This window comes from Heteronotia binoei, chromosome 13 (genome assembly GCF_032191835.1).
Source record: "Heteronotia binoei isolate CCM8104 ecotype False Entrance Well chromosome 13, APGP_CSIRO_Hbin_v1, whole genome shotgun sequence".
Lineage (NCBI taxonomy): Eukaryota > Metazoa > Chordata > Lepidosauria > Squamata > Gekkonidae > Heteronotia > Heteronotia binoei.
Genome location: NC_083235.1, coordinates 37,392,617 through 37,415,541, shown reverse-complemented (window position 1 = coordinate 37,415,541; position 22,925 = coordinate 37,392,617). Strand labels below are relative to the sequence as shown.

At 47.0% G+C, this 22,925-nt stretch overlaps 1 protein-coding gene across 4 annotated transcripts in view; it reads left to right on the top strand.

Annotated features, from left to right (window-relative positions):
* Positions 1-22,925, top strand: part of ITGA7 (integrin subunit alpha 7) — a 79,824-nt gene that overhangs the window by 25,681 nt on the left and 31,218 nt on the right. For 3 of the 4 annotated variants that reach the window (XM_060253449.1, XM_060253450.1, XM_060253451.1), the window contains exons 2-5: positions 11,501-11,628; positions 13,774-13,853; positions 17,210-17,465; positions 19,265-19,387. In XM_060253449.1, the coding sequence (XP_060109432.1) occupies positions 11,501-11,628; positions 13,774-13,853; positions 17,210-17,465; positions 19,265-19,387 (587 nt within the window). Of the gene's footprint in view, positions 1-11,500; positions 11,629-13,773; positions 13,876-17,209; positions 17,466-19,264; positions 19,388-22,925 lie in introns of those variants that run through there. The other variant, XM_060253452.1, reaches the window with a different exon arrangement.

Sequence of the window (22,925 nt, the reverse complement as noted above, 5' to 3'; positions counted from 1 at the left end):
CCCTCAGAAGATTATCATAGTGGTCAATATGTTAGTTCAGAAGGGAGTAGGCAGTCTTTCAGATTAGTTGGTTTGAAACCACATAGTGCTTTAAAGGTCAACACCAGTACCTTGAATTATGCCTGGAAATGGATTGGGCAACACTGGTCCAACACCAGAGTGACCTGATCCCTGAAACCCACTCCAGACAACATCATGGCTACAGAATTCTGTACCAACTGAAATTTCTGGACACTTTTCAAAGGCAGCCCCAGGCTGAGCACATTGCAGTAATCTAGTCTAGATGTAACCAGGACATGCACCATAGTAGTGACATCTTTTCTGCCCAGGAAAGGCTGCAGAGGCTAACCAATCAGAGCTGGCAAAAGACATTCTTGGCCACCTGCTTATCCAGCAATAGGCCTAGGTCCAAGATCACCCCCAGCCTATGCACTTGTTCCTTCAAGAGGCATGGAACTCCATTCAGAAGGGGTGTTAACCTTAAATCCTAAATCAGATCCTGTTTGCTCTGGTTATCTTGTCACTATTATTTCATTGTACCTCACCGGGGCTTAGGTTGCCAAGTCCAATTCAAGAAATATCTGGGGACTTTGGGGGTGGAGCCAGGAGACATTAGGAGCGGAGCCAGGAGCAAGGGTGTGACAAGCATAACTGAACTTTGAAGGGAGTTCTGGCCGAAGGGAGCTCGGAGCCCAGCCCGGCCCAGACGCCCCCTCCTCCCCGCGGGAGCCATCGGAGGGGGGGGAGCAAGGCCAAAAGCGGCCAGCCCTGCCAGCCAGCCAGCCTGCCGCCCCACAGCGCCCCGCCGCCCCTGCCACTCACCGGGCCATGTTCTCTCTGGCGGCGCCACGACGCACACTGCCCGCGTAACCCCCACCCCAGCCCCGGGCCGGCTGCTGCTGCCAGTCATTGGCCGCCCACCCGCACAGCCCCTCGGGGGGCCAGCCCAGCCCCTCGGGGGGCCAGCCCAGCCAGCCAGCCAGCATAGCAGCTCTTGCTGGCCCAGCAGGGATGGGGCCAACTTCAGAAAGGGGGTGGCCCGGTCAGCCGCGGCCGAAGGGGACTCGGAGCCCAGCCCGGCCCAGACGCCCCTCCTCCCCGCGGGAGCCGCCAAGGGGGGGGGAGCAAGGCCAAAAGCAGCCAGAGGGCGGCCAGCCCGGGACAATCGCCATGGTCCCGCCGCCCCTGCCACTCACCGGGCCACACTCCTTGGTGCCGTTTCCCCCCCTCCTCCCGCTTCCGTTTTTTTGGGGAGCGGGGGAAGAGGCTGGAAATCCTGGGGTCCTCCGCCAGGGCGGGAGGGTTGGGAAGCCTACTGGGGCTGTTGTGAGGAGCAAGGAGCCATACATCATCTTGAAGAAAAGGCAGAATGATCTGTAGGAAGTAAGTCCTGAGCACAGGGTTGCCAGATCCTGCTTGGAAAATACCTGAAGATTTTGAGGATGGAGCCTGAGAAGGGCAGGGTTTGGGAAGGGGAGGGACTTCAATAGGGTATAATGCCATAGAGTTCACTTTCCAAATCAGCCATTTTCTCCAGGCAAACTAACGGGTGTTTTTACATTCAGTTTTATCCAGAGTTTAAATCGCCTGCCACTATTCCGCTTTAATTATTTTCCTTTTACATTCAAGCATTTCAATTTTTTTGGGGGGGGGAGTGTCTCTGATTAGAGGGCAGCCGGAATACCAGTGCTTAGTTAAATGTATACGATTGCTTGCAAATCGTATCAACACTGCAAAAACAATACAAATTTAAATCACTAGATGAGGCAAGCAATGATATGTAAAAATTTCACATGCTCTCAGTTCTCATGCAAATTACTGCACCTTGTGGTTTTTGGAGGAGTCTTTTAAAACACAGGAAAACATTTACGATACAAGTTTGCAACGCCCGTAGAGAAAAGACCAGACCAAAACTAGTCTTGAGAAAAACGAAACTCATCTCACTGAAACAAATATCAATGCCTTGGGAAACAACAATGCGAAACAATTATGGGAACGTTATGTAATGTAAAAGGTGAGTTTACAATGCGGAGATAGAGAGTCACAAACTGCCAGTGTAAAAACACCCAAACTCTGTCACCTGGAGAGCAGTTGTAATAGCAGGTGATCTCCAGCCATCCCCTGGAGGTTGGCAACCATGCTTGAGCAGGATCATGTCAGGAGTATTATGAATGAAGACAATGAGGGTGCCTTGGTAAGGGGACATGACCTGGAGGCTGGTAACTGCACTAAACATAGAAACTTAGACCTCAGGTTAGACAATGAAGAGCTTATTGCATTTTTAATATATCTTCTCTAATGCTAGGAACTATTTTTAAAGCTGAAATTCTCTGCAATCCAGATTCTATGCCAGATGCAAGATTGATTTTTTGCATGGAATCTCAGTAGGCTAATGGGTCGTGGCTGTCTTTCTTTGCTCCATCCAGTCTTAGTATAGAACTTTTCCCCTCCCTTCTGCCAGAGAGCCACCCCATTCTGATGAACACAAACACACTCTTTTGCAACAAGCATAGAGAGGTCAGTCATTCATAGGCTGGTACGTTCAGATTGGCTTTTCCTCAACTTTGTCTTTAGCCAAATAACCAGGAACCCTACCAGGATCCGGTACTGGGTGGGGTTCCTCTATAGCAATAACACAGAGTGCAAGCAGCAGCTGTTTGTCACACCAATTACTGCAATGCCTATGATGCACTGGCAGCTGCCTTGATGGAAGAGAGAGTAGGAATTAGATACCAGTTCTTGTGGTCGCCCATCTTCCTTTACTATTTTCAAGTATTCCAGGTTCCAGCTTTCTTCTTTAAACCTACCCTAATCTGCAAAGACCCTTTTCTGGCAAGCACAGAAGCTGGAATCTGATACTCTACTTGATTCTTTTGAGGATGATAATTCATTTCCAAAGAGACTCTCCCATATGGACTAATGCAACCCATCCCTTTGGCTATCTTCATGGAAAAAGCTCTGTCCAGAAGCCATGACTGTGTAGATGGAAGAGCATCTGGTCCCCTTGAGGATATGGAGTGTGGGTGAGAAAGCAGAGGCCTGTCCAAGCATCATTCCCTAAAGGCTTTAACATTCACAAGGAGTGGCAGTGAACTTGGGGCTTTGGTATTTACTGTGAGCCATAGAAGGGCGTGGATAGACCACATACACTGAATACTGATAGTTTCGAAGTCTGTTTTATGTAGGGTTAGGAAGGGACTCCACACTTCATCTTCCAGATGAGTCTAGGAGATGCAGGTCTAGGGTTGTCACCACAGTGGGAAGATTTGGAGGGCATTGTGGGGGTGGGTGAGGTCATCACATGATGCCCTGATGCCATCTGAAACTGATGTTATGTTAGTGATGTTGGAGGTAATGCTCTGCTTTTGGGGCAAAACTCTATGGTGAAATTGGCAGCAACCATAGAGTTTTGCCCTCAGACCAGAGCACTACCTCATGATGATGATAATAATAATAATAATAAATTTTATTTCTACCCCGCCCTCCCCACCTCGGCAGGCTCAGGGCGGCTGACAACACTTTATAAAAACATACAATAATAGATAAAACCTTTAAATTTAACAATATAAAAACATTAAACTTAACATTAAATCCAATAATCCAGTACATACGGTTAAGTAACTTCGACTGACAGTGCTGATGGTGTTTAACGCTAGTTCTGCCAGTTTATACACAGCGGTATAGGTCTTTAAAACCGCATTGGCGGATCCTTGATTAACAAACTTCTTTAGCAGTCCGAATATGCAAGTTTAAAAAGGGTGGTCTTGCAGGCCCTGCGGAACTGATCGAGGTTCCGCAGGGCCCGCACCTCCTCGGGGAGTTGGTTCCATAGGGCCGGGGCCGCGATTGAAAAGGCCCGTGTTCTAGTATTCTGGTATTTACTCTCCTTCGGCCCAGGGATAGTCATTAGGTTTTTCCCGGCTGACCTTAGTGCTCTCTGGGGTTCATATGGGGAAAGACAGTCCCTCAGGTAGGCGGGTCCTCGGCCATATAAGGCTTTAAAGGTAATGACCAACACTTTGTACTGGACCCGGTATGTAATCAGCAGCCAGTGCAGTTCACGCAGCTCCGGCCGTATATGCTCCCGTTTCGGGAGCCCCAACAACAGCCTGGCTGCCGCGTTCTGCACTAGCTGCAGTCTCCAGGTCCGGCACAGAGGTAGCCCCAAGTAGAGGGCATTACAGTAGTCTAATCTTGAGGTGACCGTTGCGTGGATCACTGTTGCGAGGTCCCGGCGCTCAAGGAAAGGGGCCAACTGCCTTGCCCGCTTCAGATGGAAGAATGCTGACTTGGCAGTGGCTGCTATCTGGGCCTCCATCGACAATGAAGGCTCCAGTAAAACACCCAGGCTCTTTACCTGGCGCGCTGCTTTCAATGGCGCGCCTTCGAAGGCCGGGAGAGCTATTTCCCTTCCCAGAGCGCCACGGCCTACGCAAAGGACCTCTGTCTTCGCTGGGTTCAACTTCAGCCCACTCAGCCTGAGCCATGTCGCAACAGCCTGTAAAGCCCGGTCGAGATTCCCTGGGGCGGAGTCGGGCCGGCCGTCCATTAGTAAATAGAGCTGGGTGTCATCTGCATATTGATGGCAACCCAGCCCAAACCACCGGGCAATCTGGGCAAGGGGGCGCATATAGATGTTGAACAACATCGGGGAGAGCACTGCTCCCTGAGGCACCCCACAATCCAGTGTGCGCCTCCGGGACCACTCACCCGCAATAGCCACCCTCTGTCCCCGACCCAGGAGAAAGGAGGAAAGCCATTGCAAGGCCAACCCCTCAATCCCAATGTCGGTGAGGCGGCGCGTCAGTAGCCGATGGTCGACTATATCGAATGCAGCTGACAGATCTAACAGCATCAGCACCGCAACGCCGCCTCGATCCAGTTGCCGTTGGAGGTCATCCACCAAGGCGACCAACACCGTCTCCGTCCCATGGCCCGGCCGAAAGCCAGACTGACATGGGTCTAGGACAGAAGCGTCCTAGATGATGTCCCCAATGTAAAGATGTCTGTTCCACATAACATCAACACATTGGGGATGTTACACAGAGGTATTACCACTTGGGGTGGGGTTTCCCCCATGGGCCAGCTGACCTGTGGCAGGAAGCAGCACACACAAGTGGTGGATCCCCTGCCCAGACTTGGGGAATTGTAAGCCTAAATGGGACCGGTAAAATCAGCAGGTTGTTGGAATGAGATGCAGGGATTTTCCTTGAAAGATGGTGGTTCACAAAAATGTCAAATAAAAGAACACATGGGACTTTTTGTCCCTTCTGTCCTAAGTCAGTAAGTCCTCAATTTTTGGAAGCTGTATGTTTCTTAGAGCTCAGTTCCTGAAGTCCCTGTTAAGCGACACTCATGAGCATATATTTTCATATTTTGATTGATTGATTTACTTTATTACAGCCTACCTGTAAGCTAATGCAATCAAGTGGCGTGAGACATCTAATAAGCAATGCAATAGGACTGGGATTACCAAAATTCAAAATGGTACAAAAAAGTATTGAATACAATATGTCAAATAATGCAGAGAATGGAATTGCAGAAGTAGAAAACAATGCAGTAAGCACAGGATAATACATGCAATAAACAGATTATACATACCATATTCAGTGGCATAGAGTACGGTCCTGATCCCTCTACAAAAGTGAATTCCCAAACCACTTTGTTATGCCTAGCTCTATTCTCTTTGTAAAAATGCCCTCCTGAAGAGTTCTGTTTTACACTGTTTGCAGAATGACAGAAATGTGGGAGCTTTCTGGACTCCCTAAAGCAGGCCATTATCAGACTACAGACATGCATTTATATATGGTTAGTCATCTCACTCTTATCTTGTCCTCCCTCCAGGGATCTTGGTGTGATTTACATAGCCTGGCCCTTTAAAGTAAGTTATGGTGAATGAGAGTGACTGTCTTAAGGCCACCCAGAGAACTTCATGGCAGAGAGGATAGTTTTCTTACATCATGTCTTATAGGCTGTTTTTGTTCGTGTTTTCTAGCTTAGCATTTCAATCCTGTTTCAGTGTTTATTGTATGTATTATACTGTTCCTATTGCATTGTTAAATTTTGTAATCTATCTTGAGTCTCAGCGAAAAAGATGGACTATACGTAAAATAAACAAATACATAAAAATAAGTAATTATTTGAACCCAAGGCTCTCTGGTCCTAATTCTCTAACCACAATAACCAAATCAATTAGGGCATACGATGTATAGATGGGACAAGCTCTAGAAATGTTGCATGTCACTCTAGGAATGTTGAACGCTCTGATAGCTACATCACAGACAGGATTTTCATTATCCAAAAGTGCACTGTAATGTAGGGCTGTAGAAAACCTGGGACTGCTGTTAAGGAACAAGTTATCTCTTGGTCGGGCAGTTAGGTGCTAAGCAACATTACCCCAGTTTTCTAACTTTCTGGTTTGGTATTAATTATGTATCGTAATGCACATGCAACCTGATTGCCATAGATGGATGAATGAAATTCTTCAGTTTTTTGTGCTGATGCTCGCTGTGCATGCAGGTATGCAAGATCACATCATTGTACACCAGGTTTATTAAGAGCTATCATGAGCAGGAGGGAAGGCAGCATGGATAGCTCGATCTTATCAGATCTCAGAAGCTAAGCAAGGTCACTACTTGGATGAGAGACCACCAAGGAAAACTCTGCAGTGGAAGGCAATGGCAAACCACCTCTGCTTCTCACCTGCCTCGAAAGCCCCTTGCTGCTTATATTTAACTTATGGTTTACCTGTACCCCAAGATCTTGTTCACACACACTGCTACCCAGAAGTGTATCCCCCCATCCAGTATGCCCTTATGCAGCCCTAAGACAGCTGCAACTTGACAGCATATAATAGAATCATAGAATCACAGAGTTGGAAGGGGTCATACAGGCCATCTAGTTTAACCCCCCGCTCAATGCAGGAGCATCCTAGAGCAGTGAGGGTGAACCTATGGTACACGTGCCAGACCCGGCACTCAGAGCCCTCTCTATGGGCATGCGCACCGTCGCCTACACACAGAGACAAAACACACGCTGGGAAGCCGAGCCAGCATCAGGTTAAATTGCTGTGTTGCCACTTTGCGATAAATAAGTGAGTTTTGGGTTGCAGTTTGGGCACGCGGTCTCTAAAAGGTTCGTCATCACTGTCCTAGAGCATTCCTGACAAGCCCCTTGTAGCTTCCTCCCACCATTTGATGAAGGAAATTGCTGGCCAGACAAGTCAGGGACGTGTGTGACTGTGGACACTTTGCAGAGTTTGTCTCCCAGCACACATCAGTCACCCATAAATACAAGATCATGTTGTTTGGATACCCTGTCAAGCTGTTCAAAGAGGGCAGTATCCACCTCCTTATCCTGATCAGGAGGTCTGTAGCAGACTCCAGCCACAATATTGTTTGTCCTTCCTTCCCTTTTCCTCACCTAGATACTTTTCACTGGACTGTTGCTCTCCTCTTCCAGTGTTTCCTGACAAACAAACCTTCTCCTCACATACAGCTACCAGAGACAAGAATACTTACTTCTTCTATAAGTGTGCATTGAAAGTGGAGAAGAGAATCCACTCATCCATCACTTAAGTGCCCTGATTAGGGTGGTTATGACACAGTGGAGGGAATAGTTATCTATGACCACAGAGAAGAATCAGATGGGGGCTTGCATTGTTTAAGTCTAGTTCTAGCCCTAGGACCAGTGTTCCCTCTAAACTGAGTTAGAGTGAGCTAGCTCACAGATTTTTAGCCTCCAGCTCACACATTTTTGTCTTAGCTCAGGAAGGATGACCCCAGAGCAAACTAATTTATGCAGTTGCTCACAACTTTAATGACAGTAGCTCAAAACTTTAATACCAGTAGCTCACAAAGTAGAATTTTTGCTCACAAGACTCTGCAGCTTAGAGGGAACATTGCCTAGGACATGTTGGATTAAGAGTGGGAAAGTGTCCTGATCATTAAAGCAAGTGTGAAATGGCTATTATAGTCTGATCCACATAATTTTGTGTTCCTGACTAGGAATTCTAAGAGCTGGGAAGGGGCAGGGATGGGATTGACAGCTGTGTTGAAGAATTAGGAACAGCTGTTGGCTGCAAACTTTGTGGTAGGAGGCAGATTACTGTCCAGTGGGCGCATGTGACTTCTGTTTTGGCAGGCCGAAGGAGGGTTTGGAAACTCTCCCCCCCCCCTCAAAAAAAAAGAGACATCTGCCTGTGCTGGAATCTGATTTCCATTTTCTCTTTAACACATTGATACCTTTATTGAATGAATTAACATAATTTGTGTGGTTGAGGAAACCTTCATTGACATTCTCTCACACCAAGGTCACTGAGGTTCATCAGGAGGCTGGGGAGGCATGCAGCAGAAATCAAGTCTCCTTTGTGTTTTCTCATTACATAGTAATGTGAATGATAGATAGGTCATGGAATACAGCTTTTCTGATAGCCAGAATTTAGTTACTTTGGCAAAGTGTACCCCTCCATTTTGTTACTGTTCTTGATATCTATTAGCCATCCTCCCTTTTTACACTCAAAGAAAAAAATTGTATAATGTATACAATGTGTGGCAGTTCAAACTTTATTTTGGAATGTAAAGGGCATGCAGTCATTCCAGTTCCTTATTCAAATTTCCCTTGAAATACAGGTCTCTTGGTGGCAGCCCAAATAGAAGCTTGTGGTACCAGAACCACTGTTTGGACTGGGCACCATTCTGTGTCTTCTTCCAGGGGACAATACGTGGAGTGTAGGTATGTGTCATTTGGGGTGGTCCAAAGATTGTTTTGGGGTACAGCCTGGCCCCTGTGTCCACCTGTGTGATTGACCTGGGGGCACCCTGCCTTGGAGCAGCTGGCATGAGAACTGGGCTTTGGACCAGAAAACACCATATGTCTCCTCAAAGGGGAGAGTCCCCTGGATGTGGGGGTGTATGGTTTATGGTAGTCCAAACCTTATTTTGAGGTTCCGAGCTTTTAAATTCTCCTCAATGTTCTTTGGCTTAAGTCATCATGAATAAGGAACTGGAAACCAACTTCAGCCTCTTAGTGGCCATTTCCTTGCCTTAAAGCAGGGGGTCCAGGGCCAGCTCTGCCACTAGGCAAACTAGGCAATTGCCTAGGGCGCTGGCCTTCTGAGGGTGCCAAATTGGGCACCCCCCATGTGACCCAGTGACATTATCAGTGCAGGGGGGGGGGGTGCCAGAAGTTAGTCTTGCCTTGGATGGCAGACAGTCTAGGGCTGATCCGGAGGGGGTCAATAGCTGTGCTGCCAGACTGAGGAAAATTTAGGAAAAGATTAACATGTGCAGAGGTGGAAGTTTTATTAGGAATGGTCCACCCTTGGAAATGGATCCATGTGCATTCCTAAACATTTGTGGGGATTTTCCTCCTCTCATATAGTCAGTCCCATTGAAGCCCTATTTGAACTGTGTAGTAAAGAAATGGCTCTTGTGACCACCTTTATTGGAAGTTAGGGATTTCACTGGGCCCTGCCAGGAGCTGGAACCCCCAGCCGCTGACTGTGACAGTTTGGCAGATCAAATAGTTCTTATTTGCTCCAACTTGGATTCTGCATTGAATGTACTTGCTATACATCTTTGTGAGGCTTCCATTGGTCCTGTTTCTATGGCTGTTTTTCACTTGATGCAGCCTGAGGATGTGGACAGAACCCTGAAGGGATAGATGCTGCACCTTGTGTTCTCAACCTTTGTCCCTCGTGACTTAACATTCTGCCTTGGAAGGGTTGCATCCAGGGCTTTTTTTCTTTGCAGAAAAAGCCCAGCAGGAACTCATTTGCATATGACACCAAACCACACTCCTGACACCAAACCAGACGGAACTGCGTTCCTGTGCATTCCTGCTCAAAAAAGGCCCTGGTTGCACTAAAGGCTGGAACAGATGAAAGCCGCTTCCTCATGCAGGATTGCTTCGGTTTGGTGTCCAGACCAAAGCAGATTTTGGGGGGCATCTGCAGAATGTGTTCCTCTTTGTTGGGATCTTTCCCAAACCTGGTTTGGTAGTCTTTTTGGGAAAACCATGGTCAATGTATCTTTGTATGCCATGTAGATGAGAAGATATACATTTTTCATATCTTTGTATGCTTGTGGATGAGAGAGATACATTTTTTTGCAGGTCCCACCCACATTGGCACCATTTTCTTTGCCTCAGCCCCTCACTCCAGCGACCATTCTATCCCACCGCTGGAGGCAGATCTCAGCAACACAAGGGGCTAGCAGCTTACTTTAAAAATTAAAGTTGAGAATTTGAGTGAGTTAATATATAGACTGTGATGATGTATAACACTACAGCATTATCTCAAAGGATGATTTTTATAAAGCCCCCCAAAGCCCTCTGGTGGTATCGATAGGGAAATGGAGGTCACAGGCAGCAGAGACAGGGAAACTGCAGGGAAAACTGCCATGTGAATTTTCTGTTGCCACTGGAAATGTCTCTGTATTTGCAGAAGAATTGAAAGTGATATGGAGAATTTTGGGTGAGTGGAAGCAGCTACTAAGAATCTCCTTTCCAGCAGTCTCAAAGAGCCTCTTACTCAGCCTTGGCTGGATAAAAAACAAAACAAATACCAGTCCTCAGATTAAAATAATTTCCATCCTTTTGGGGCAAAGTGCTCAAGAAAGTGGTAGCATTGTGACTGCAGGGTTTTCTGGAAGGGTTGCCAGGTCTGACTCAGGAAATATCCGGGGACTTTGGGGTGGAGACAGGAGCAAGGTTGTGACAAGCACGACTGAACGCCAAAGGGCCGTCATATGCCTTCTCTTTATTGGAAATTATGAAAGATGGGGGCACCTTCTTTGGGGGCTCATAGAATTGGACCCCCTTGTCCAATCTTTTTGAAACTTGGGAGGGTTTTCTGAGGAGAGGCACCAGATGCTATGCTGAAACTTTGGTGTCTCTACCGCAAAACACATCCCCCAGAACCCCAGATACCCGCAGATCAATTCTTCATTATACTCTCTGGGGATTGGTCTCCATAGAGTATAACAGAGTACCCAGCAGACATTGCCCTCCCTCTACTTTCTGATAACCCTGAAGCGGGGAGAGAGCCTCTAAACCAGGGGATCCCATGCCCCCAACTGGGGATTGGCAACCCTAATTTCTGGATAAAATTATCATCTACCTTGAAGGACTCTCCTTACAAAGTAATTGTTTGCATGCCAGACTTTGCTTTTTATAATTGTCTGGTTATAAAATAATGGCGACAACAACAACAACAAATTCTTGTTGCTGTTGTTTTAAGATTTGAGTTATAAGTTTCTGGTGGTATCTTCATTTTTCACTTGTTCCTCTTTGGGTTGATCTAGTCTGTTATTTGTATTGTTAATTTATTGTTGCCGTAATCTGATTTAGTATGTGGATAGGCCACGGAGTCTCTAGCCTTAACCTGTCTTTGCTTCCATCATCCCACGATTGCCCAGTTGTGAGAAGATCAGCATGCAGAGCTTCCTTCTAAGGTTACCAAAATGTTCTTCCTACTGACAGTCTGTTCTGTCTCTTGCAGGCTATTGGTGGGAGCACCACAGGCAGCTGCTTTGCCAGGTCAAAAGGCCGACAGGACTGGCGGGTTGTACGCTTGCCCCATGACCCATGAGATAAATGACTGCAAACGTGTGGCCATCGATGAGGGAGGTAGGGGAACTGCGTGATTGCATCTAGGTGAAAAATCTCTCTCTCACACACACACAACATTGTTCAGTGACTGATTTGGATAGGGGTGAGAATCTGGGTTGGATAGGAATCCTGGGACCTGTGTATGGCTTGAATTGGGTTTAAGTTTACTGTAACAAAGCTGGAAGCTGTTCTCAATCAGTGGCTGCGCTCTGCCCCCAAAAGGCATGACACAAGAATACCATTTTTAAAAAATGCTCCTGTGCGTTTGTAACCTGTCTTTACCTTGTTCTCTTACTCTGGGGTGAGAGGGCATGTTTTAATGGCAAGTTGGACCCCTAGCTGCTCATATTTACAAAATTTAGCACTAATCATATGGAAGCCAGTGGGGACTGATTCCTATTTAAGTCCATTCAGTTCTGATCTGTGTCTGTTTACCCTTACCATGGCAGCCTCATCTCTGCTGCTCTTGCTATTGTTCCCAAACCTGCTTCCTTGCTCTTCCCTCTTTTTTGCAGTTGCAGGTGTGCAAAACTGCAGCATGATTGCAATTTTGGTGCCCCACTATGGCTCAGTTATCCCCTTTTTCTCTCCCTGCTGAGCTGTGTTGTAGTGCCATCCCACTGCTCAACTGGGAAAGGAAGAAAGCCATTTAAATAGGGTTGCCAGGTCCAACTCAGAAAATTCTTGGGGGCTTTGGGAGTGGAGCCAGGAGACTTTCCCATTCCCCAGAATACAGCCTTCATTTCCTCATCCCCAGCAGCTGGCTCCACTTACACTAAATGAAAGCTAACCCACACGCACTCACAAAGCAGCCAAAATAAATGCAGTTTGCAAGCACACACTTTTGTGATCTCACTGGGGCAGTTTACTCACAGGAGTTGCTGAATGTAACCATCTGTTCTATTTCCACCAACTTCTTCAGACTAACCCAGGAAACAAAAGACTCTCATTTACTCTTTACTAAGCAAACAACTTCTGAAAGGAATGTAAAACAAACAGAGGGACTGTGTTGGCTTCTCTTCTTTTCTCACAGCTTCACAGACTCACAGGAACAGCCACATGGCTCTGCCAGCTTGCCCCGCCCCCATTCAGCCTTGTTCTTACTGAGATTTAAAGGCACACACACCTTCCATGTTTCCAAGCTTCTTTTAAGCTTTCTGAGGTGGAAAGGCTCATTGTGGCTGTTGGGGTGGGGCTTCCGCCAGCCAGCCAGCTGGCTAGTGGCAGAGAGGAGCCTGCAAAACCAGGGGGATCCCCCACTGGGACCTGGGGCTTTGCAAGCCTACCTTTAAAGTTCTGAAAAGGTGCAGGGGAGGTGGAGCTTAGGACTGCCACTTTCCTTGTAGCAACTGTGGACAAAGCTTCTGCCGTTAGCCCCTGCATAGTTTACGCATTGTGCTGGATCAAAGGAGGTTTTTTGATCTGACTCAAAGGGGAAGGGTACTGGAGTCATGCATGCTATGATTGGTCATGATGTCATCTAGATGCTCCCAAATACTCTTGGGGGGGATCCTCATGTGTGTGCAGCCTCCTGTATTATTTGTGGGACTGTCCTCTGTATTCTGGTACAGAGGATGCATTACCTGGCCTAGCACTCCCTTTTGGCTAAGGATTGCATTGCTACGTGGCCATTTCCAGTGCAACCCATTCTTTAGGGCCACTATAAATGAAAACATGACTGTATCTCTTGTGTTGCTGGTATATTTTCCCTCCCCAATCAAAGCAAATGCAGCGTCTGTGGAACTGGCTTAGTGAAACAACTTTAGGTGATTGAGTGTTCATTTCTCTTCTCCACAGTTTTCCTGCTTTACCCCTTTCTTTGTTCCACTGGGGAAAATTCTGATAACTACTATATATGGTACCTGTTCATCTTTCCTGGGCCTACTGGATTTGTTGAGACATCTTATACACCAGGGGTGGCCAACAGTAGCTCTCCAGATGTTTTTGCCTACAACTCCCATCAGCCCCAGCCATTGGTCATGCTGGCTGGGGCTGATGGGAGTTGTAGGCAAAAAAACATCTGGAGAGTTACCGTTGGCCACCCTTGTTGTACACTACCACATGTCAGAAAGGAGCAAGCCCAATGCACTGGAGAGATGGAATAGAATCCCCTCTCTACACTGATTCTGACACAGTTTCTCTTTTCTCCTGTACCCCCGACAGTTGACTTGAAGAAGGAAAGCAAGGAGAACCAGTGGCTGGGAGTCAGCGTCAAGAGCCAGGGTCCTGGCGGCAAGATCGTGGTCAGTGGCCAAGGCTGGATGGGTGGGTGGTCACTCTGTTAACCCGTTTGGGGCTAAAGTGTGAGACATAGTGTGGTATAGTGATTAGAGGGTTGGATGAGGACTGCGGAAATTTGGGTTGAAATACAGCCAAGCCATGAAGTCACTTAGCCATAAAAAAAATAACCACCAAGCCAGAAGCTCCCTTGGGTCTAGAAGCCTAACCAACAACATAAGTCTGTTATGAGGACAATAGAGAGGAGCTGATAATCATGTATGTGACCCTGGGCTCCTTGGAGGGGCAGCCTATTCTGTCCTCTGTATGTAGGCTGAGAGGGACCCACCTTTCTTAGCATGAGAAAACACATGTAATGAATTAATGTGGAAAGGGATTATGTGTGATTGAGAGGCATCTGAGAAAAGAACAGATTTCAAAGTGGACATGGCAAAAAAGAGAGGGAGGGTCACCATAAATTATTTAGCTGTGGTTGTATTTACATGGGTGGGGGGAAGAGAGAGAAAGGTGGTAAACCTCAGACAGGTACTGAAGAAGAATATATCTGGTATCTCCATTGGGTTGACTACTGCAAGGGCTTTCTGTTGCATTAGCAAAGGGTTCTGTAAACCTAAATACACTAGAAGTATCTTTTAACCACAGAAACCTGCAGTTTTTGCTTGGACAACAGATTTTTTTCTCAGTGCCTGTTTCAGGCTCACTTCCTATAACTTGGTGGTGCCCTTTTCTTTTTAAACTTTTGCTGCATTCATGTTATTGGAAGAAAAAATTTCTATGAGGGCTCTTCTAAAGGGTGGGCCTGGGTTTTATACTGTGCTCATACTCTCCATGTACATTTTGGCTTCTCAATCCTCATAAGAACAATCACATTCAGTATATGAGGATATCCCAGAGATCTGTTCCATTTTCTGGAAGAAAAGCTACCTTTCCTTGTCAGTGAATGGAATCACCACAGGAAGAGAACAGAGTGGGAACTACTTCAGAAATGATTAGAGAAATAAACTGTTCTGGAAGAGGAGTGTATACTCAAGAAGAGTGCCTACTTTTTCACTTCCTCATCACTCCAGCACTCAGTTCATTTCTCATAGAGACAGACCAGCAGTTGGACTGCCAAGACCCCGGACCAGGTGGGGGTTCCCCTGCCTGGGAGGTTCCCAACCCACCAGCCCAATGTGAGCCAGTGGGGGGAACCTCCCCCTATGTCGCTGGCGCAATGACATCACCCAGAAGTGATGTCATCATGCCAGTGATGCTGCGTGCAGCCACTCTAGGCATTTCCAGGAAAACTCTATGGTTTTCCCAGATGCTCTAGCCATTTGGGAGGGGAAAACTCTATGGTACCTATGGCTCTGGGATGCAGGGGACTTGGCAACCCTAACCAGCAGCCAAAATATGTTCTTTGCTGAACTGAAGTAAATGCTCAAGAGAATATGGCTCATGACTAAGTCAATTCACACAATTAGAAAAAGCACACAATACTTCCTTTGCGTTTGGAAGCTAGCATGTCTTAGGCTGATATTGCTAGTTTTTCATTTGCAAGGAGCCTTCATCTCAAGGCATGGTATTAAAGGTTCTGCTTCATGGGTTGAGGCCAGAACCTGAGCTATCCAGGGCTGTGTGTTCAGATCCCAAAGCCTGCTTCAGGCAACTTCCCTACAACATAAGCGTTATGAGGCTTCCAGAATGACTAGGCCTGTATATAGCCTAAGGACCTGGTATTCTGACCTTTCTCCATCGCCAGAGCCTGCCTACTCACTGGATTCCTAGCCTGTCCTCCAGGCCCAACTTCAGCTACTACTGATTGTAAAAACTGGGCTGGAGAAACTGCACCCCAGATCTGGTTGCTAGCCTGGCCATTGCAAAACCTGGCCTGGACTAACCATCAGGAACCTTTCCCTGCAAGCTGCAGTGATACGTTCAAGAAGGGGACACGTGCTTTCCCTGGTTCTCTGAGAGAATTTGGAGGATATTCTGAGCAACAGGAGGAGGAAGAAGGAAGACAAAGCAAGTTGCACTCCCACTTTATACACTTGTTTTGATTGTCTGACCTAGGGTTGCCAATCCCCAGTTGGGTTGGGGAAAATCAGTAGCTCCGTGTAAAAAAATACCTCTTATAATACAATTAGTTCTCAACAATGTCCAATAAAGATGTTTTATCACACTTGTAGTAGAAAGTTGATTCCTTTATTCATATCAAAATTTTCCAATATCATAAAAATACTGATAAAAAATTTGATACGAATTTTTTTTGATATGAATAAAGGAATCAACTTTCTACTACAAGTGTGATAAAACATCTTTATTGGACATTGTTGAGAACTAATTGCATTATAAGAGGTATTTTTTACACGGAGCTACTGCTTTTTTCCCAACCTTTTGTCTGTGTGGCTTTTGCCGTGTTTTACAATCCCCAGTTGGGGGCAGGGGATCCCCTGGTTTGGAGGCCTTCTCCCCACTTCAGGGTCATCAGAAAGCGGGTGTGTGTGTGTGGGATGAATGTCTGCTGGGCACTCCATAGGAGCCATAGGGTATAATGGGGAATCAATCTGTGGATATCTGGGGCTCGGGGTGGGTGGGTGTGGTTTTTGAGGTAGAGGCACCAAATTTCAGCGTAGCATCCGGTGCCTCTCCCCCAAATACCCTCTAAGTTTCAAAAAGTTTGGGCCGGGAGGTCTAATTCTATGAGCCCCAAAAGAAGGTGCCCCACCCTCCATTATTTCTGATGAAGGAAATGCATTTCAAAGGAGCGCGGTCCCTTTAAATGGGATGGCAAGGACTCCCTTTGGAGTTCAATCATGCTTGTCACAACCTTGCTCCTGGCTCCACCCCCGAAGTCCCTAGATATTTCCTGAGTTGGACCTGGCAACCCTATATCTGACTTGGTCCATGTATTTCTCTCCATGGGTGAAGTGCAGGTTCTGCATCTAGAATACAGACATCTCCCTTAGGGGAAGGAGAGAACAGAATGCAGGTTTAATGGTGACTGTTCTGAGCAAGTTTTGGATAATCAGAGGAAGCACAACTGTACTTTTAAAATGCCCAGAGCCATTATGTATTTCTTAGCCTTGGTGGGGCAAGAAATGTCATGTTCTGATCACAATGTTGTGAAACCCTGTGCTACCCACAGACATTTGACCCACCTGTGGTGTTACCTGAGTGCTGATTAACCTGGGAGGGAAAGTGCATTCAGACGGGTACCATCTGCTCTGATACCACAAAGGAGCAGCTGCCACAGCAGGCGCAAATGTTAGCTGTGATCTCCACCTTTTACATGAAGATATTTTGTATAGGAATGTTGGTTGGCAAGGTACTTTCTAGCCCACTCCCTACTTTGTTCTGTCCCCCTTTCCCTGTATCCCAGACCTGTGCCCATTTGTATGAAGCTCGTAACCGGGTGAATGATTCTCTGGAGACGAGGGATGTCATAGGCCGATGCTACGTCCTCAGTGAGGGACTGAAGGTGTCTGATGAGTTGGATGGCGGAGAGTGGAAATTCTGTGAAGGGCGGCCCCTGGGGCATGATCGCTTCGGCTTCTGCCAGCAGGGGGTGGCAACTGGTTTCACTGCAGACAGGCACTATATCCTCTTTGGGGCACCTGGCACCTACAACTGGAAAGGTAAGCAGGCAAGCATATGCCTGGGACCAAAGATATTCCCTGGCCTGGATGGTCCAGGCTAGCCCATTCTCGTCAGATCTCAGAAGCTAAGCAGGGTCAGCCCTGGTTTGTACTTGGATGGGGGAGATCACCAAGTTAGTCCGGGAGGGAGGCAATGGCGGACCACGTTTGTTTCTTTCTTGCCTTGAAAACCCTACAGGGTCACCATAAGTTGGCTACGACTTGATAGCACTTCCCCCCTAGGAAATTAGATAGTACAGCCCAGTTGTCAGTCTTGTTTACAAAGCTCAGCCATGCAGAAACTTCATTTGAAAGCTCCAGCAGCCTTGGGTTGAACAGCAGAAGTCCCCCAAAGGTGGAGTATGACCAGTAGGTTCTTGCCATCATGTCTACATTATTGCCTTTAGATCATTCTGTAAGCGGCAGAACAAACGATTTGGATGAAGGAATAGAAGGAATGCTTATTAAATTTGCTGATGATACTAAAATGGGTTGAAATTAAATCAAAAGAGTTTCCATCTCAACATTAGGAAGAACTCCTGACAGTTAGAGCGATTCCTCAGTGGAACAGGCTTCCTCGGGAGGTGGTGGGCTCTCCTTCCTTGGAGGTTTTTAAACAGAGGCTGGATGGCCATCTGACAGCAATGAAGATCCTGTAAATTTAGGGGGAGGTGTTTGTGAGTTTCCTGCATTGTGCAGGGGGTTGGATAAGATGACCCTGGAGGTCCCTTCCATCTCTATGATTCTAAAGCTTGAGTCCCATGGCACCTTTAAGACCAACATGTCTGAAGAAGTGTGCATGCGCACAAAAGCTTATGCCTTGAAAAAAACTTTGTTGGTCTTAAAGGTGCCACTAGACTCAAACTTTGTTCTGCTTTTTGATCATGTCTTAGTTGGCCAAACATGATCAGTGCTGGCAGACCTGCCCTTCTGTTCCAGACAGAAACATTCCCACCCTCTTGCTGACTGCCCCGTCCTGGTCTGAGTTGTGGATGAGCATATCCATCTGCAATGATTCAATGGAAATGGCAGCATGCATGTACCAGTCTTAGTCTCTGACTCTCTTAAAGGAAGGAGAACAGGCGAACCTATTAGGAAAATCTCTCTTGTACATTGTGTTGGTTCCAAAGTTTTAGAGGGCCTTGGGCAAAACACTCACCATTTGGGGCCCCTTAGTGCAGAAGTAGTGGGGCATGCAGACTGAGAATGGTCTAAATACTACCTTTTTGTTGTTCCATGTGTCATGAGAATGGTGCTGCTCTTAGAGCAGTGGGCTCTTTGCATATATTGGAGCACCAGTAAAATGGCTAGTGGCCCTGACCATATGTGTTTCTTGGGAAGACATCCAACACATAGCCACTTGGAATGCCCAATAAACAGACTGAGGCCAAACCAAACCTCTCATTCTACTGCCTAGAGGTGTGTCCATCCAGGCTAGAGTTGCCATCCTCCAGGTGGGACCTGGATATCTCCTGGAATTACAACTTCTCTCCAGACAACAGAGATCATTTCCACTGGCTGCTTTCCCCACTGGAGTCCCTCCTGTTGCCAAACTCTGCCCTCCCCAGACTCACCCCCCCCCAAATCTCCAGGAATTGCTTAACCAGAAGATGGCAACCCTAATCCAGACTCTCTTTGCAGGCCAGGTGCATAAAAACTAGTGGCTACTTCAACTTGACATAGTTGGACAAACGTGTTCACCCCCAAATCATTGCCTTCCTATATCATGTTGTGAGGACATGCATGCTTCCTCAAACTTCCCTGTTCCACCAGTCGCTAATGGGTGTTTGGTTTGGCAGGAACCTTGCGGGCAGAAGTGAGTGGTTTGGATCTGAGTCACTACGACGATGGGCCATATGAAGCCGGGGGAGAAAAGGACCAGGACCCCTCGCTCATCCCCTTGCCTGCCAACAGCTACCTTGGTATGGGGTTGCGCCCGGCAGGCCAAGCACCACAGAACACCCAGGCAGGCCAACCTCAGGGTGGGGTGTTGGCAAGTGGAATCTTGAGACTGAGGGGATATCTGGCCTGAAGAAGTGAATATCCATGCTTAATCACCAAAATCTTGGTTGAAAAAGCATCCCATAGTGGTGGGATTCCTGATAAGTGGTGAGTGCTTCCTTCTCCGGGCCTCAGGCCTGAGCAAAACCAATAGGTTTGATTGGCAATTGTTTTGACAGAAAATCTGTGCTAGTAAGAGCCCTGTTCAGGTGTGAAGTATATATAGAATGACCTCGACCCTGCTGGTCTCAGACTCCTGCCAAAATGTTCTGTGGTGCTTCCCCTGCCTGGGCGCCATGGTTTCTCACACTGCTAACCCTTTGTTTCTCTCTCTTTCCTTCCATCGGCCTTGCAGGGATATTGTTTGTGACAAACATTGATAGCTCAGACCCTGACCAGCTGGTCTATAAAACGCCAGAGCCCAGCGAGAGGGTTCCCAGGAATGCTGGAGACGTGGCCCAGAATAGCTACTTAGGTTTGTAAGGTGTCGGTGTGCCCGTCTCAGTGGTTTCTGCCTCTCCCCCCCCTCCTCTCAGAAATCCCTCTCCTTCCTCAGTATTTTTTAGCTAGCAGCTATTGCTTTTTCTCCTCTGTTGTGTTTTGTTCCTCCCTCCCTCAAATCAAATCAAAGCTCTTGAGACTGGTTGCTCCCAAACAGCAGAGGGCGCTGTTCACAGCTCCTACAGGCACTGGTAGGATTATTTGGGTTGGAGTAGACAGGGAAGTTTAGAGATTCTGCTCTTGCAATCAGCAATCCAGGACAGAACATTTGGGAGATGAAAATAGTTTAAAATTACTGGCTGACCATTAGAGGCAGTTTTTCTCAGGAAGGGTTAGTGTCAAAAACTCTGGCCTCAAGAACACTGTGGATATTAAATTGGGAGTTGTTTGTTCTTTTAAACAATTAGAGGACAAAAAATGGAGGAATGAGACAAGCTTATATTTTATCCTTTAGATCTGTAAGGTGCTGGTGTGTCTGTTTCAGTGATTTCTGCCTCTCACCTCTTCCCTTTGGAAGCCTCTCTCTTGTGTACAGCATTTTAAACCTAGAAGCCATTGTCTTTCCCCCACTGTTGTGTGTAGCTAAGAGAGGATACCTTCGACTATCTGAGTTCCTATCAGAGTGATGTGAACAAGGGACTTCCTGCTTCATAGCTAAAGAGTGCAATCCTGTGCAAAGTTACACTGGTATAAGCCAGCTGATTTCTGCCTAGGATTGTACTGTTAAGCCTGTTAGCAGTCTTGCTGTACTAGCTCCCTAGGTACAATGGGAACGGGAGCACAGCAGAAGGCCCTTGGGGTTGGCATTACTAGCTAATTAAGGGTAGGTTTTGGTTTAGGCTCAAAAACTGGATCCTTTTTAATAAATACTAGCACTCACATAGCTAACTGCCCAATATAGACCCATGCTCAATGAGCATGTGTAACCCTTTCTAAAATTATTTACACTAGCAGGCATCACAACATCATCCTTTGGCAATGATTCCCATAAGTTAATAGCACTCTGCATCATGTTGTTTCCCTGATGAATCCCAGTAAATTCTAACCTTTTGAGGAAGAGTGAATAAGTTCTCTATAGCACTTGCAAGGATCTTCTTCTTATTCCCTGTTAACATCTAGGCGCAATTTATGTCTGCACCTTGTGTGAGATCTTTCTTATTCCAATATCTATATTATGCAGGTAGGCATAAGGGAGACACCCCAGGCTCTGTGGTTGCTGGGGTACTGAAAACCTTGATTTGTTACTGAGTTGGAGAGGGAATGAAAGTTGAGCTTCCTCAGGCTAAGCAAAATGAAAACTGAGCCACAGAATTTAATTAAAACCTGCTAATCTGTGGTTTGTTATCTGTGGTAGTTCTGTTATTGAAGAAGTTCAAGTGTGGTCTTGACCAGTACCAGAATCATTCTCTGCTGTAGCACCAGAACTCCTTAGGGCAGTATACAGCTACATATATGTTCAAGGAGGCACCTCAGTTCTGTCACAGTAGCCTGTGAATCCCTGTTTGGAAAGAGATTTCCTAGATCTGACCAACAGATGTGGTCTTAGGGGTTCTTTGTTCACAATTTGATTCTCAGCTGTATGGAGGCTGAATTGGACAGGAACGGTGCTGTGTAGGGCTTTAAGCCTCCCTCTCATATTGCTTTTCTGACCTGAAACAGTCTGAGAAAACCACAGTTCGTGTAATGTTCTGTCAGGGCTGGCCTGGATGTGCTACCCCCTGCTGGCTGGCCTGGTTGAGGGGTGGGCACATTCCAAGCCATCCAATGGGCTGAGCAGGCATGCTCTGAGCCACCAGCTGGCCTAGGCAACTGCACCTGAAACTGCAGCTCAGGCATGCATACCCTGAGCCACCCACCAGCCTATGCCTGTCCTGAGCTGGGGCCCAGTATGTGCCCAGCTGCCACCTTGTTAGCTGGTCTGGGTGGGTGTGCCTTGTGCTGCCAGCCAGCCATGTTGGAGCTGAGTATCCTAGGGCTGCCCCTGGCTCCCACCACCCTCAGCCACATAGGAGGTGGGCCACCCCTGTGTATTGGGAGAGGTGCATTTTGCCTGGACATTGCCAGTTGCTTACCCTTACTGTAAATCAGGGGTGGCCAATGGTAGCTCTCCAGATGTTTTTTGCCTACAACTCCCATCAGCCCCAGCCATTGGCCATGCTGGCTGGGGCTGATGGGAGTTGTAGGCAAAAACATCTGGAGAGCTACCGTTGGCCACCCCTGCTGTAAATGGTAGTCAATGGAGATCCCTTGCCACAATCCAGACTGGTGCATTGACAAGCTGAGAGTAGGAATGAAAAAGTTAGTAGCTGAGGTTGGGGCTGAAGCTACAATTTAGTTTTCAGAGATAAATTGACTAGAAAACTTTGCATTCTTCAGGAGCATGGACAGGAAAGGTAAAGGAGAAAGGGGAAATGTGAGGGACCTCTTTGTTATGTGAGGAGGAAGAGGAGGAGGGGACAGTAGAACGCAGAGTTTTGCAGAATGGTAGGGCTTTTCCACATTCTAATTTTCCTTGCTTGTGTGTTCCTGTTTTTTTTTTTTTAGGTGTGGGGCGGTCTATTCTTCCTGTGTTTTGTTGCCTGTAGTGGTCACTCTACAGCACTTTGTAGCATATCAACCTGCAGTTTAAATCTGAAGGGAGGTTTGCCCAACAAAAGTAATATAATATCTAACTGACCAGTAGAGGGAGCAAAATACATGCAGAATAGAGGGGAAAACCCAAAGCAAGAAGAATGCACAAGCGAGGCAAATGAGAATGTGGGAAAGCCCTCTAGTAGTTAGGGAGCCTGGAACAGCCTTTTTGCTCATCCCTTGCTGCATGATACCTGTGCTGCCTGCATGGTACCTGTGATGCTTGTGTCTGCCTGCATGTTTACTGCTAAACAGTGGGGAAGCCTGCTCTTTTGGGATCAGCTCACCAGTGCTGATCCTACCTTACCCTGGGCAGGACCTGCCTTC